The sequence below is a fragment of the Petaurus breviceps genome, unplaced genomic scaffold, assembly GCF_028583685.1.
Source record: "Petaurus breviceps papuanus isolate PSGF00001 unplaced genomic scaffold, PetGlider_PUasm1.0 90842, whole genome shotgun sequence".
Lineage (NCBI taxonomy): Eukaryota > Metazoa > Chordata > Mammalia > Diprotodontia > Petauridae > Petaurus > Petaurus breviceps.
In genome coordinates, this window is record NW_027187358.1 from 14,108,845 (window position 1) to 14,126,405 (window position 17,561).

General features: G+C 36.9%; 1 protein-coding gene across 17 annotated transcripts in view; it reads right to left on the reverse strand.

Annotated features, from left to right (window-relative positions):
* The window catches only part of NRXN1 (neurexin 1), a 1,464,789-nt gene that overhangs the window by 24,887 nt on the left and 1,422,341 nt on the right, over positions 1-17,561 (reverse strand). For 10 of the 17 annotated variants that reach the window (XM_069071684.1, XM_069071682.1, XM_069071675.1 and 7 more), the window contains one exon: positions 17,048-17,135. In XM_069071684.1, the coding sequence (XP_068927785.1) occupies positions 17,048-17,135 (88 nt within the window). The remainder of the gene's footprint in view (positions 1-17,047; positions 17,136-17,561) is intronic. The other 7 variants (XM_069071685.1, XM_069071683.1, XM_069071679.1 and 4 more) reach the window with 1 other exon arrangement.

Consider the following 17,561-nt stretch of genomic DNA (forward strand, 5'->3'; position numbering starts at 1 on the left):
GGAGAGAGAGAGAGAGAGAGAGAGAGAGAGAGAGAGAGAGATTTTTTCTTTTTGGAGGGCAATTGAGGTTAAGTGGCTTGCCCAAGGTCACACGGCTAGTTTTTTTGTGTTAAGTGTCTGAGGCCACATTTGAACTCAGGTCCTCCTGACTCCAGGGATGGTGCTCCATTCACTGTGCCACCTAGCCACCCCTATATACAGAATTCTTGATACTTTCCTCTCCCAACCTCCTATCCCTAAAAGAGGCTTCCATTAACTCTCCAAACCTACATTTCATCATCCCCTTTTCCAAGGAGGAAGAGAGACAAAAGAGAGAATTAAAGATATGACAGACAGACACTCAGGCGACAAAGTAGCTTATACTTCCAGGGTTGCTAGCAAAGAAAAAAAATGTTTATGTCTTCTATATCCTAACTGTAGAGCTTTGTATTTTCATCCTTTTATTCCTTTTGACAAAAAGGAAAATGATGGGCACCAACATCGACCTGGGCCAATGTGTTATTTTCTAACATAAACTGATTGGGATTAAAGAGAGAAGACACTAATCTTTATTAGCATGAGCTCAAGTAGGAATAAAGAAAACTCCCTGATTTCCCCATGGAAGAGAAAGATAGTGTATCATGATCACACCCTAGATTGCAGCTCCTTGAGCAAGGATCCAGAATGAACAAAATGAAATGAAAAACAAAATAAAACACTATCTTAAACTTTACTACTTGTGCCTTTAGCTTTCACCTCTCAATGTCTCCCTTGGAAGCTCAGGGTTGAAGAAAGGAACTGCAAATACCCATGCCACTAGTCTGGCTATTACTCCATGTATCAAGAGGAAAGCTCTGTCAACTCCATCATTTCCAGTGTTTTCTCACCTCTTTTTCCCTAGATACTTCTAACTCCTGATATCAAGAGAAAATCTGCCCTCTAGTCCTGATCTTGCTTTTAAATTCCTCTCTTCTTATCTTAGTGAGAAATAAAATTCCTAAGATTTTCCAGCAATTTACAACTTCTTGTAAGTTGGTCTGCCCAAGCCTTACAAGAAGGACTGTTACAGGAGCAGATGTTTGTCTCTAGGATGCCCAGTGCCTTAAAGAACATAGATGCTTGACTCTGTCAAATGCATAGCATTAGGGCAGGGAGTAGCTCACAGACGATGTTCTTAAGGACATACTATGATCTTAACTATTCTCCAGTATGATGGGAAACATATGTAGAAACATAAACTCACCACTTCATCAGTAACCAATATCATAATTTTTTTGGATACGATTTTTAATGAGAAGGCAACCAGGTGAGCATATAAAAGTCAGACAAGTGGGACACACCCCAAACTCAGTTTGTGGGGTTGATAGAAATCAGATGTTCTTCCCATATCACCAGTTTAACTGTGTAGAAATTAAAGCAAAGTGTCAAGACATAAAACTAGGTCTTCTAATTTTTTGCTCTTTCAAATTCATCACACTTCCTCCATTCTTCTTATGTGGAGGAATTTCATCATTATATATTGGGCCACTAGCTAAGGATTCACCCACTCTATTTCATCTGATACCCCTAAATATCTTGATTATTAGTACCTGGAGATATTGATACAATTGGGTTCTACCTCAACCTAGCTCTTGCTCATAGCCCAAATGACTTCAATGAATGGCTAATAATAGTCACTCCTGGGTTAGAGTTAAAGTACTACCTTAAATATATTCTTTTCTCTTCCTATCTTGGCTTCTTTCATTTTCATATATTTAAACTATAATTTTTATGTAATAGTAATTCCCATTTACATAGAATTTTATGTTTTATTACATTATCTTATTCAAGATGGAAGGTAGGTATCACACAGATCATTATCCCCATTTTACCAAGGGGAAAGAAATGAGGCTTAGGTTGTTTTCAGTTGCAAAGTTATAAATGCCAATCTTGGTCGTCTGACTGGTTTCAGTGATCTTTTTGCCTGTATGTGGCCTTAACTTTCCTTACACTATTTTCCTCTCTTCAAGAATGGCAAATACATTACATCATAGTAGTATTTCTGGCTTTCTCCTTTTCTAAACTCAATAGGACACTTGCCACATTTCAGTAAAAGCTTTTAAAAAGAATTCTCTAAAAAAAATCATGATATGCAGGAGGTAAACAACATCAGTAAAGGTGACATGTATGAGGATTCCTGAGGATTTTTTCTGCACTTGTTTATTATAGCCCTGCTTTTTTTTTAAATCCTGTTATTTATTTTAAGAGTAAATTAGGGAACATTCATTTTCTCAGACCTACAAGTGAAATTCAAAAATAGTAAATATAGTCATTTGTAAATAAATATAAATTGTGGAGAGCCAGGACTTTTTTTGAGGGGGGGAGGGTTCATTTGGTAAATACATATTTAATCCAACACCCAAAAAGAACCAAGATCCTGGTTTTTTTTTTAGAAAATTGAATCTGGAATCCTAGTAAGGGAACTATCAAAAGGTGAATTAATAAGCATATTGGCACCAAACCACCTATAACATGTCCCACCATGAAATTAGAGTTATTTAGAAAAACCCTACAGGTGATGGAGAAGCCAAAAGGTTTTCATTACATAAAAACTATTGCTTTCAACAAAGAAAAAAATCCCCTTTGATTAGATGCCATTGTTTCCTGCTGTTCTTCTATCAGTGCCTTATTGTTAATGTAGAAACACTCACCAGTGGCAGGAAAGCTATAATTCTCTTCAATACCCCCATCAATGCAGGGGAAATGTAAGTCAGAATTGTACCTAGTGAAGGCTCAGCTTTGACTTGTTTTTACTATCCCAAATTCAATATTGACTTCATTATCTTGGGTGACTTCGTGAACTCTCTAGCAGAACATCTAGTTTTTGAAAGGTAGGCCCCATTCCCCAGAGAGGATTAATAAAACATTCAGAGCAATTACCACTTGACTGGTCACTCAGAATTACTCATATGATGCCAAAGGGGACAGATAGATTGCTTCAGATTGTGTATTTTTTTTCCTGATATTACCCAGAATCCTCTATCTTAAAATCAATTTGTTGGCTATCAAAGTATAATTAAATTCACTTTTGAATAATCACATGTTCTTATCCAAAAAATTTAAATGTAGAACAAAATTATCTTCCAATCAGGCCCTAACAAGTATGATCTAATGAATGACATTTCCCTTAATATGATTGTGATGACTTATTTAATGAAAAGATGCACCTTGTTCAGTATACATGTCTTTATTCTTAATGGGTTTAATGGGACTGGTTCAATATAATACTCTGATATTTTTTCTTCCAAACTAGCACACTGGAAAACCACTCAGAATCACAGGGTAATTGAAGTAAATTTAGCTTGATGAACACTAACAAATGTAAAGCACCCTTTGCAACAAAACTTGAAAGTATGGCACAGAATTATTTAAATGTGCATTCTCATATATTTGTCTTCATAGAATTGCCAAACATCTGAAATCACAAAAATAGCTTCCTGCATTCTAATAAATGAAGAGCTTTCCCACAAGAGGAGGCTTCATCTAAGAAGCCATTTTGTTCTCCTTGTGTTTTCTTAACCTTTCTCTTTATAGCGCACAGGAATAGTCTAGCATTATAAACTGAATTTTTAATGGTGTTTGATTCATGATTTCGTCAAAGGAAATGACACACATAAGCATTTAGGTTAGTTTTTAAAGTGCAGATACACGCATATGCACATATATATATATGTACGTATATATACACACACATAAATCTTATTTTGTGTTAATATATGAGGAGAGCAGGGAAGGAGGAAGAGAGAGAGAGAGAGAGAGAGAGAGAGAGAGAGAGAGAGAGAGAGAGAGAGAGAGAGAGAGAAGGAGCGAGACAGAGAGAAGGAAGGAGGGAGAGAGAGGAGAGGGAGAGAAGGAGGGAGGGAGAAAAGGAAGAGGGAGGGAGGGGGAGAGAGAGAGAGAGAGAATTGTGACTGACAAACATACCCTGATTTTATAATCAAGATGTCTGAAGTAATCAGGTCATCCTGATCCCAGCTAATTTCCATATGGATAATGTCCAAAACTGTTGTGCCAGTTCAGGTTCATATACACATCAACACATACTATATTTGTTTGTCTATTTTCCTCCCTAGACTGTTCTCTCTCAGATAACCTCACTTGCAATTTTAAGGAGAAAAAAAGAATTTCCCAATCAAATAATTTTACCCTTGTAGTTAGTACTGATATTTAAAACTATACTGAACCTCAAAAGTCTTGTTAAAAGCAATTGACAAGATAGATACTAAATTAAATTAAGTTATATTTCTTAACTGCAGTTTGCAATTGCTTTTTTTTCTCAAGTATTCAAAGGCTTTGCTTTGAAGGGAACTATTTGCATTGGGGCAGCTAGGTGGTACAATGGATAGAGTGTTGGGTCTAGAGTCAGGAAGACTCATTTTCTTGAATTCGAATCTGCCTTGCAGACACTAATTAGCTGTGTGACCCTGGGCAAGACACTTAACCCTGTTTGCCTCAGTTTCTGCATCTGTAAAGTAAGCTGGAGAAGGAAATAGTAAACCACTCCAGTACCTTTGCCAAGAAAACACCATAAGGGGTCATAAAAAAATTAGACAATTTAAAACGACTGAACAACAAATTGGTGTGGTGGCCATGCAGCCTTAGGGGAAGTGAAATTATACTCTCAGTTTGTGGTAGGCAACACTGCCAGGGTACATTCATGTAAAAATATATTTTGAGAGCAAAATTTTTGCAAAAACAGGCAGATGGGGCAGGAGATAAAGACTGATTGTGATAGTAAATAAGGCAACTAAGTGATTCTAGTCTCAACAAGAGACTATTTTGGGGATTGTTGTTTTGGTCGATCTAATCATAGAATCCATTCCATATGATTCCTTTGGCATTTAATCCCAGAACCATAAAGATGAATATTTGCTCTTGGGACAAATGGTAGGAAAAGTGATTCCCTTATCTTATGACCAGTGAGGACAAGATAGAAAGAGATAGGTTTCAGGACAGTGCATTCTGCTACAGGCTGTGGCTGGGGAAGAAAGGAAGGCCTAAAACTCCCTGCCTTGGATACCTGCCTTTAGATTCCCACTTTAACTAACTATTCTTTCTATCTTGGTGTTAAGTTCCATTGCAGCTATACTGCAAGACCTGGCAGTGCTCTTTAAATTCAGCAACCAAGGCCTAACACCTGGTCAGCTTTCTCTAATTTCCCACCAGCTTTAATGAGATGTTAACCTGCCATTAACAATAAATACATCTTCTTCTTTCTGCATATCCCATAGACAAGGGAGAACTTCCCAGGAATTGTCAAACCTGATTATTACTACACACTTCTGGTGATTCATGTAAACAGCACTAATGCCAAAGAGAGCCTAAAAGGCATTGCTAAAAAATAACAACTTTGGAGCAAGAAACTGCAGGCCACGGGGGCACGGGTGATGTTTGTACTTCTGCTGCCAATGGTTTCAGAAGAGAAACAAAGATTTGAAAAAGTGAAGAGTTGATTTAAAATAGATATCTGAGACTTGACTTTTGAATTTCTGACCACAGCTTAGCATATAGGAATGTGGGCTCTTAGCAAAAGAGGTTGAATACCTTAAAAGAGATGGTAAAAAGAAGAATAATAAAAATTTGCTTGTAGTCTTTATAATTTCATCAAAAGGGATTTAAATTAAAAAGGAAAGGGACAAAGTTACCCATGAAGATCTACCAAGCTCTATACCAAAGACAGCCACAAAGTTAAAAAAATAATAATACCAGTAAGGATACTCAGAAGTTCAAACTACAAAGAAGTCAGCAATAAAATGGTTGCCTTATCACTTTGTTAGTGATAGACTAGTTATAGAGAAGGATTTGGAAGTTTATGAGCAAAACAACTTCATGAGAAAAGCAAAAAGCAGTGGCAGGAGAAATGAGTGGGTGGAAAGATTGGTATGAATGCTTTTTGCTTTCGCTACCACTGTGGGGTGGGCTTAGGTCACTGCTTCACAATGCTGGGACACAAACTCTTTCAATTCAAGAAGTTGCTAGTTGAGGCGCGAGAGCAAAATTGTTCCTTCCCTCAGTGGAATTACATGAAAATTGTTATAAAGTACGGTTTCAATTCAAAACAGAGATAGTATAGAATAACTAAGGTTGGCTTGTAAAAAGCAGCCCATGTGATGACACAAATATATACTGTACCAAGTCCACCATCCTGCAACACCCCAAGGAAAAGTAAATGAACTCTTGCTTGTTGCATTTTGAAGGTGTTTGGCAAGGTACAGACATAAAGAGAAAGTTGTCACTGAAGAAACTAATTCTGACATTTTGTTTTGTCCATTGCATTAGTAGGTCCATAATGTATTTTTGAAGGGAAAAAAATTGGTGTGAGACACAACTGAACCAAATTATCCTGTAGATTAAACTTCAGATAGATGTGAAACTGCATAGATTTGCCAGGAATTTTATTGCAATCTACTCTCATTAATAACAGTGGTGGAACCACCACATTTGGGATCTTGACCTCATAAAGAAGGAAGTGGAAATGGTACTTTAAAAGATTAAGTTAGGAAGAATTCCTAGATTTGTTCAAATGTGAACAGAAGAAATTTCTCACAGATGTTGCACAAGGTACCAACAAATAGTTCTCAAGGTATTTCTTAGAAGCAAAGACTCTCAAAAAATGGATAGTATTATTACAAGAAAACTTCAGTGACAACTGACTTACATATCTACCTTCCTATCTCAACTCTATAATAATGATCTATGCACATATCAAAGATGTCTTCAAGGAAAATATGAGATACGTTTTTGTAGACTTTATAGCAGACTACTTACACGTTTTACTGAAAGTGTATGGAATAAAAGATCTCATTGTATTTATTGTTTATTGAAAATTTTTATAAAGGGTTTGACTTGCTAGAGCAAAACATAGACTCAAAAACTCACCTCTAGCAAGGGTGTTTTCCTACTCATATATTAACATACACATAGCTGGAGAGATACAGCCACCAGGATAATATGCTTGAGGTGTGTAAATACTTTATAAATCACATATCATTTTATCCTCATAAGCCTAAGAAGTAGATATCATCATCATCATCATTTTACAAGTGAGGAAACTGGGGCAGACAAAGATTAAGTGACTTGTCAAGGATCACAGAATTAGTATGTATCTGAGGCAGGATTTGAAATCAGGTTTTTCACTTTATGTATCATGCCACCTAGATACCTGATAAACAGAGAAATAACTTTGTTCCATGATCCACTGATTTTCAATATCAACGGAGGAATGTAAAAGGTACACATATGTTGGCCAAAAACATTTGCTATTTTTGTGGAAGAGGTCCATTACAGAGTTCAGATGAAAGCGGGAATTCCACTAGATGGCCAGGTTGTCCAGATGCTTCTTTAGAAGAGGACAATTGCATATCAAAACCTTTCTTGTTCAGTCATTTCAGTCATGTCTGACTCTTCATCACCCTATTTGGGGTTTTCTTGGCAAAGATACTAAAATGGTTTTCATTTCCTTCTCCAGTTCATTTTGCAGATGAGGAAACTGATACAAATAAGGATAAGTGACTTGCCTAGGGTCACACTGCTAATAAGTGCCTGAGGCCAGATTTGAATTCACAAAGATGAGTCTTCTACTATGCCACATAGTTGCCCAAGAATACCATAAGACCTCTTTAATGAGTCCCACTTCCACTCAGACAAGACTGGCCTAAAAATTCACATAGGAAAACAAAATAAATGAAAAATACATATTGCCTGGCCTGTCACATGTATTTGCATAGGCCTCTGGAGTTAGAGCATCCAAGTAATTTAGACAGATGCTGAAAATGCCAACTTCCATTCTGCAAATGTGCAAATAATACTTTCACCATTCCAAGCTGTTCCTTGTCAAAAGAGCCAATCTTCACAACACCTGTTGAAGCTATATGGTGGGATATCAAGGAACGTGATTTCAGAAGAAACAAAATTCAAGTGACACAAAGGGCAATGGAAAGATGCACACCAGGTGTAAGTAGTTTGCAACATATTAATAATTTTCATGTGAGAAGTAGCATTAAAGAAATTTAATTCATCTGGCATTTATTAAGTTTACTATGGTCTAGGCACTCAGGATACAATGTATTTTACATCATCCATGAAACAGGGATTGTTTCAGTCTTTGGATTTGTCTCCTTACCTCCCATCACAATGAGAGTTACATAGTGGACACCTTATAAGTGTTTGTTGATTGAGTAAAAGGGGGGGGCAGTAATTTAGAGAGAGTAAATATAGCTTAAGCACTACACTGTTATCCTTGAAATACTAAAATACCCAGAGGTCATTTTCCAGTCTATTGAATAGAAATTCTGTAGAGGCTTTTGGAAGGTCACCTACAGGAATCATCCAGGCTATGAAGGACCAAATGAGATGTAATCTGTTCTAATGGAGCAAGTATCTAGACATCAAGAAAACAGAACCTTCAAAGAATCAGAATATCTGTTACTCCCTAAATGCAACCTACTTAATCAAGAAAGAGGATTATGTAGTCTTATTTAATTTATCCATGAAATAGAAATAGCTAAATGATACAGTAAATAGAGGGTGGATGGTTTCAACTTGGAGTCAGGAAGACCTGAGTTTCAAACTTGCCTCGGGCATTTACAAGAAGGAACCATTTTCAGCCTCAGTTTTCTCATCTGTCAAATGGGGATCTGTAAGAATCTTTGATCTCCTTTAGTATCAGTTCCCTTATCTGTAAAATGGGGATAATAAATACCACCTACTTCACTGGGTTATTGAGAAGATCAAATGAAATAAAATGTCAGATGCTTTGCAAACATAAAAGTACTATATATTTTTTCTGAATATTTTATTTTTAATACTATATCTATTATTACTATTAGCCACATATTTATTTATTTTTCATTCCACAAGCATTTCTGAGTACCTTCCATGCTGTCATGTTCCCTTTATAGCACCACAGTCCTGGTCAGCCTTTAAAAGGTATTTGGTGACAGACTGTGACCACCACATAATCTCCATTTATTTAGAGGACATTTTAGTGTTTTCTGTAAGAATTATTGACCCTCTTCTGTCTCCCTTCACTACACAGGCAACTTTTTCTTTGTGAAAATGCTGTAGATACCATTTTTTTCTAAGGTAAGGAAATGTTAAAGCATTTGGGGATGGTTTTTTTGATTTGTGGAGGTCTAAAATACTATTAACTCTCCCTCCCCTCCTTTCCGAAAGTGTAATTTGTTCATAGTATTACACTTCTAAAGGGAGAAGACAAAAATCATGCAGTGGCTAGATTCATATGAGTTCCTAGAAAATAGCTGGTTGACCCTAGATATGAGAATCATCTTCTTTAAGAGTAAAAATAAAGTGGGAGGGGGAGATAATCATACTTCAAAAAATTCCCCCATGAAAGGAGAAAAATCTCTCATTCCAAACTCATCCACTCTAGGGATCCTAATCAGTTTCAGACTTCTTTCTGAGCTTCTCACCAAGAAGCAATTCCAGTGGGAATTGAAGTAATAAAACCTGGCAGGATCTGTATTGATAAATAAAATCTGAACTTGAATTCATGCCTGTAGTCTATGTTCCATTGTGACCAGAGACTTCTGCAATAAGATTTACTGTGAGTCTAAAGTTTTAAGATTCAGACAGTGGAGCCAATATTATATTTCCCCTAGTGCTTCAAAATAGCTATCTAATGAGAAGAAAGGAATGGAGAAGGAGAAAGCATACACGTCCACGCTGAGTGAACAGGTGAACACATGTTTCTGAGGACTCTGCCCATCCACTGGAAAGCCCAGTCTTAGTCCATGTGACTGAAATCATGCCCTTCCACTATGTGCTTGGGACATCAGATCCATCTTCAGAAGTACAGAACTTCTATTTTTCACATTAATATCACTGACATCAGTGAACTGTAATTTATAGTTGTGGTGTCAGGGTAGTATACACCACAGCTTCAGAGGCGATAACTTCCTGCTCTGATTTTATTCCTTCTTGTTCCTCAGTGGGTTTCCATGCTTTGTTCTCATTCTTTTCCCTGCCTATATTGCTATTCCCCAATCACTGTCTTTTAAATGCTCATCTATCCTTCCAGGTCACGTTCAACTGGCACTTACCACATGAAGCCTTTCCTAATTTCCAAAACAGAAATGGTTTTCTCCCTTCTATAGACCTCTCCTATGAGGTCTTCTATTATTAATATTTCTGTACCTATATAATTTCCCCATTAGACTTTTAACTATTTAAATAAGAAATTATCTTGTTTATCCTCACTTCTGCCTCTTAGAATCTTTAGCTTCTTTCAAAACTGAGCTTATAGGGGAGGCTAGGTGGTGCAGTGAATAGAGAACCGGCCCTGGTGTCAGGAGGATCTGAGTTCAAATCCGACCTCAGATGCTTGACACACTTGTTAGCCATGTGACTTTGGGCAAGTCATTTAACCCCAATTGCCCTCCAAAATAAAAAAAGGCAAAACTGAGCTTATGCCACCTTCTACATGAAGCTTATCCTATCTTTCTAGTTGCTAATGCCCTCCACCAGAAATTACCTTGTATATATTCTCTATTTAGCATTCTGTGTTTATGTTATCCTCCTCCCACCTAGTAAATCCTTTGAGAGGAAGGCCTCTTTTGTTTTTTGCCTCTGTGCCTAGCATATAGGAGATACTTGAGTATTTGTGGACTTTTATTTATCTCTTTACCCCATCACACATTACATGTAGTAAGTGTTCAATCTGGGCTGGTTAAGTTGAATTTCCTTTGCTGCATTTCATCATGCTCAGCTTCTTCTCCACGTCTAGGTGATTTCAGTGGTTCTCCCACCACATTTCAATGCAGAAAAGTACCAATGCTTTCTTTACATGGTGTTTCTTTTCATTCAGGTGATAGAGAAATCAAAGATACAGCCTGAGAAGTGGAAGAGGGGCACTGTGCTAGGGCGGAACACAGCTCTTACTGTGCAAAGTGGCACTTTGCCAAATGATCACTTTCACAGTTCATCAGGTAGGTTTGGGAGGAACACAATATGATCCCTGGGCCAAGTTTGAATGAAAAATTCACTAGCACACAAAGAGGAAAAAAAAGTAAACACTACTGCATTATTTTCTTCATCAGATAAAATTAGCACAATCTTGGCTACATTGATAAAGTGGAGTATCGAGAACAAGGTAGAGAGTAATCTGACTGTATTCTGTCCTGGTCAGACTAAATCTAAAGTACTATACTCAGGTATGGGTGCAACATTTTAGGAAGGACTATGAAAACCCAGAGGGTGACTCAAATCATAAGAATTCTGTCAACTTTGTCACACAAAGAAAAGAGTTGTTTAAGCAGGAAAAGAGCATATTTACAAGGTGAGGATAAAGAATGATGGCTTTTCTGAAGAACCTGAAGTATTGAAAATAGCAACCCTGAGTACATGTTGTAAAGAAACAAACTGTCAATCAATAAATCAACAAATATTAACCACCTACTATGTGCCAGATCCTATTAGAGGTCCTCTGCTGGGGAAACCAATATAATGAAAAAAAAAAAGGATCCCTACATGCAAGGAACTTACATTCTAAAAGGATAAATGAGAATGTGTGTGTATGTAGATATCTATCTATATGTGTACTCAACATTATATATATATAATGTGTGTATGTGTTCATGTGTATATGCATGTATGTATGTATGTAGAAGTCTTAGTATAGTTTTAAGCTTTAATAGCTTTGCTTAATAGCTTAAAAGTACACTAAGACTTTTGTGACATCCTTAGTGTACATAAACAGTTATAAAGTTAATAATTAGAGCTATTCAGATAAGACTTTTAGTGACATCCTTAGTGTACATAAACAGTTATAAAGCTAATAATTAGAGCTATTCAGAGTGGAATGAGTTGTCTCAGGAAGTAAAAAATCCTCCCCCCGCCCCCCAAACCAGAGGTGTTACAATGTCATGGAGGATGTTCCTCTTTAAATATGGGTTGACTTAGACAAACTCTGAGATCCTATAATTTTATGATAGGGTAGCCACAAGAAAAAGCATAAAGAAAGAAGAACTGGTCATAGCTTGAGAAAATATCAGAAGCATAAGAACAGACCTCTCCAAAAATTGGGTGGTAAATTGCAGGAAAATCAAACAAATAATCCAAGAAATTGATGGGGAGAGAGAACACGACTGAGAATGTTGTATTGCCAGAAAAATAATGGGAAAATCATGTACACATCAAGGAAGATGAACATGATGAAAAAGTAATGATCTGGTCAAACAGAAGTGAAAAAAAATTCTTAACATAAATATCAAAATATAAAAGAAAGGTTGAAGAGAAACTTTAAGAAATGTCAGGTTCTGAAATAAGTAGCACATAATGAAAGAGTAAGAAAGTCAAACTAGACTTAGTACAAGTAGTTAGATAAGCCTCAAGTGAGCCTAACATTACAAGTCACTGTGACATATTCATTGGACAATAAACCTTGGAACAGGGAATGGGTAGCCAGAAACAAAGAGAATAAAAGAAACTAGTTTAGTAAGGTGATAAATTCAAACCAGTACAGTTGGGAAGAAGACCACAATAGAACAAATAAAAGCTTTGAGATAAGTTACTACATATAAGTATGATAGGAAAAAAAATCTTGCAGTCAAAATGGACAAGATGCTGATAAATTTCCATTTTATCATGGTAATTAAACAGGTTCAGTGACAGGATTACATTTTGATCATGACAAAAGCAACATGGCACGCTCAAAATGCAATCCTTGCATTATAAAGAATTTCTCACGTCCTCCATACATTTTAATGCTAGGTTCCATTATTATAAATGCAGAAAATTTGAAAAAAGTTTAAATGAAGATTATTAAGTGAGGAATGGGATTATTTGATGTAAAATAAAAAAGAAGAGGAAAGAATGAGGGATGTCTGAACAATGGTTAATAGGTATATAAGTGATTCTCAAATACAGTCAATCAGCAAGAACTTATTGAACATTCCCAACATAAAGAAAGAGACCAGATCTTACTAGGCCACATTGAAGAATGAGAAAGAGGAATTTATCTTAATTTATGGGATTCCAGGATTCAAACCAGATAAAAAACAATTCAGCAAGCACTTAGGGAGTACATATTATACTACGGTATTACGGTAAGGGCAGTACAAGAATAAATATGGCATGGTATCAAGTTTGTACAAGACAGTACGAATATGAACAAATGCTTTGCTGTGTGGTCAGTGTGTGATTGGTCAATAAAGCTTTTACTAAGTATCCACTATTTGTCAAATACTGTGATAAAATAGGCCCTGTTTTCAAGGAGATTATAGTCTAATGGTGCAAATTTGTAATTAGAATAGGAATTTACACATGACTAAATCCAAGGGAAATTTTTCTGATATGACACGGAAAGTTAACAAGGGAAATTTTGGATTTTAGTTCATTGAAAAGCATTTTTATAAGGATAATTTCTCATCAGTCAGAGGAGGATAAATAACTTCATCTTTTCCTCCTCAGTTTCCTCACCTATAAAATGATAGGATTGGGATTAGAGAATAATTGGGTCTTCTTCTAGCTTGCAATCTAATCTCCTGAAATACTATGATTATTTTCTGCTGTGTAAGTGTAAGGCTCAGCTGAGGGTGAACACACAAATGTGATTTTTTTGTCATCACTCCCTATGGAAAGAAACTTATCTGCTCATGGCCTTGTGAAAGGAAGGACCACTGAACTGGGAGTCAGAGAGCCTGAGTGCCAATCACAGCTCTTCCACTTAAAAGCTGTGTGACCTTCTCAGTCCTTTGTAGGTTTAACTCTAATACCTTGTGTGATAATAAAACTCACTGATCAAAATCATCACCAAAATTGGTTTTGATATTCAACCTTGTACCATCGCTATTTCAATCATTAAAAATATGAATAGAATCAGGAATGCTGAGATTGCCTAGTCCAACCTCCCTGTTTTATAGATGAGAAAAATAATACCTGGAAAGTTAAATGATTAGCTTCTTGCCACAATTAGAAGAGGAGCTAAGTAAGAAACCAAATTTCTTGAGTCCTAGTCTAGGCCTCTTTTTGAATGAAATCATGACCATTCATGTAGATCTTGCCCATTTCAAACAAGTCATAATTGCCTGTCATAATTAAAGGCATGCATGAAATGGATACCATTTTTAAGTCAGTAATATCTTTAGTAAATTAAAGACTCTAGGCGACTATGGATCCAATTTGCCTTGAGCAAGGTATTATAAAGTTGGCATATGTGGCTAGTCAAGCTAATTGAGCTCCCTGACTCTTGTGACTGGAGTCTGAAATTGGTGCAAGGCTGTTCAATTTGCACTATCTTCCTCAGCTGGATACTGGTCCCCAAGAGGAAAAAATGCAAAACAAAACAAAACTTTCCTTAGTTGGAGCCACTGCCTTTAGCCTTCTTTAGCTTAGGAGGACTTATGGATCATAGAAAAGAATACCAGATATGGAGCGTCATACATTAGTTTGGATTGGGTACTTACTACTTGTGCTTTCTGTGCTTCAATTTACTCATATGTAAAAGAAAAGTGCTTACCTAGATCATCTTTAGTGGGGAGATAGGAATTTTGACCACTACCTGCAAAGTTCAATTTAATAAATATCTACCAAGTACCTACATACATGGCACAGAGGAGGGTTGTGAGTAGATGAGGGCCAGCCATAAACAAGATTATGAAGCAGACAGCAGCTCACCTCCAGCACTCTCTATCCGTTAACTTACATACCAGCTTCTGTGTCACATTCTAAACTGATGCTAAAAGCTGCCCCCACTACCATTACCTTTCTTTCCTTTTTACTATCAACTAAATCCTACCCATCATGTCTAAAAAGTCACTGAGGGCCATTGATTGACTTATAGAACCATAAATTAACATTATCTGTGCCATATTGTATTTTTGTTTATTTTGTTAACCATTTCCCCATTGCATTTTAATTGGGTTCAGGTCACCCTCAGGAGTTTTGTGGGATGCATGTGGCCTATCAAGAGTATGACACCTTGGGCCAGCTAGGTGGTGCAGTGAATAGAGCACCGGCCCTGGAGTCAGGAGGACCTGAGTGTAAATCTGGCCTCAGAAACTTACCACAAAAACTAGCAGTGTGACCTTGGCCAAGTCACTTAACCCCAATCACCCTGCCTTCCCCTTCCAAAAAGAAAAAAAGAGTATGACATCTCTGCTATACCCCACAAAGCATCAACCATCTAAATGCTTTGGCCCTCCTCTGAACTTCAATGTATTTGCTATATACACTATATTTATGGACCTTAAAAATCATAGATGATTGTATTTATTCATTGAAGTGGCATATTTTATTTATTTATTTTTAAAGCAATCGGGGTTAAGTAACTTGCTCAAGGTTACACGGCCAGTTATTTCTGGGTGTGGTGCTGAGTACCTGAGCTGGGATTTGATCCAGGTCATCCCAACACTGGAGCCAGTGCTCTTACTCGCTGTGCTACCTGGCCGCCCCTGAAGTGGCATATTTTAACAGGAGAAAAGTGGGTTGAGCTAGCCTCTTATTTAAAGTGAAAAAGGAGAAAGGAGAAAAAAAAAAGCTTAGGGACCAATAAAATTATATTAATGAGAGGATGAATAAAATCTGTGATGGTCTTAGATATGATTGGAAGGCAAGAGGAAATGATTGGAGACATTTAGTCACTTGGATAGTGCAGTGACTTTGACATCAAGAAATATCAAAGGATTGAGCCAGAAAGTTTATTCTGGAGCTAGAGGCTTGTGGATTGACTGAAACAAGGTAGAGACCAGAGACATGGAAGAGAACAGCATTCCCTGAACAGGGTCTCATACAACCCTACAGAATTGAGAGGTGATTTAACATCTGTTATGTTCCTCATTGGCCTTCAGCACCCTGAAAAGGAATCTTAAGTGTTGAGCAGTGAAGCAAGGACATGGGAGAGAGGAGTGTGCTGCTGATTTTCCTTTCCTAAATCCCTTGTGTACCAGGTCTGTAGTACTTTGTGTTTCAGAGAGGACAGGGAAGTCAAAGGATGCTTATACAGCTGGTCCTAAAGCTATAGCTGAAAGATAAGAATTGCAATTTCTGAACCCACTTTAGAGTGGATATGTACAACACTATTACTGTGACTCAGTAATAAAATAGGCCATTCTATCATGTACCTGCAGGCCTCTTGGAGTTCCCAGGGTTGTCTTGCAGAGACCATTAGCTGCCTTGGAGTTACTAACCCCCACTTTCATTCATTTTATTAGACTAAACAGGAGGGCTGTTAAAGGTGGAGAAAAACTGCTTAATAGAGCTTGAACTCATCCTGAGAACAGTAAAAATGTCCCTGATACTCACTGTTATGAATATTCAAAAACAAAACCCAACTGTGATCTAGTCATCCTTAAGCCTAAGGGATTCTACAACCATTACTTAATGGTGGAAAGGGCAGCATGGAAGCCATCTTTCTGCATTAACCATTCACAGTGGATGATAAACAAACACAAGTAAAGAGAGGAAATAAAGCATCAACTTATTAAAGTGTATGACCTAAAATTTTCAGGTGATATGGCAAGACTCAAAGAAAGAAACATTTCTATATTATGCATGCGTAAATGTATCAAAGACTCCACAAGCTATATTACTGCTATGGCAATAGTTCCATGAGATCAAAAATATATCACTCAAACTAGTTTGTTTTCTTTGTGTGGGAATTTTAGGGTTTTTTAGATCATAGAAAGGTCAAATTTTTACTCACAATACAAGTGATTTCTTAGTTTACGAAAAAAAAAATGGTTATACCACAAGTGACCTGAGGGGAAAGCACATTATATATAAAAAATTATGTTCAAAGCTAATGGAATGGGAATAGTAAGTCACCAATCCAATGTGTTGTCCCCAATAGCTGAAATAGTACTGAAATGCAAAATCTTGTCATTTTTCAATAAATGTCCAGAATTGGATCTGACTTAAAAAAAAAAAAAGGCCCATCCCTCCTCCCCGATCAGAAACTTAGTCATTATTTGAGAAAAGTATGTTCATAAGAACTCAGAAGCAAGACCTTTCTATGGGATGCTGCATGCAAGTCAATAAAGGGAATCAAAGAGTAAGAAAAAAGTTGACTAACCTAACCCACCTGAGCTCGGCTCACAGGGATCAATGTCCTCATCATCACTGGGACATTCAGCAGAAGCCACAAGGATGTCATCTGTGGTCTACAAAGAAAAGAAATTCAGATTTACTCAAAGGAACCCACATTTCATCATCATCATCATCATCATCATCATCATCATCAGTTGTTACCATTGACAACAAAGTGGTACAGAAGATAGAATATAGAAGGTGAAGCCAGGAAGACCTGAGTTTGAATCCTGCTTCTGGCATTTATTAGCTACATGACACTGAGTAAGTCATTTAACCTGTCTTGTCCTTTGATTTATCATCTGTAAAATGAAGAACTGGATTTAATGACCTTTAATGTCCCTGCTATTTCTAAAACTATGATCCAGTGAATATATGAAGTATAGTTACAGCTTATCCAACAGACCAAGTGGATACGATACACCAAACGCAACTCCTTTACAAAGAGAATGGTACAAATATTCATTTTACTTTTCAGTAGCAAGTTACAAATGTCAAAT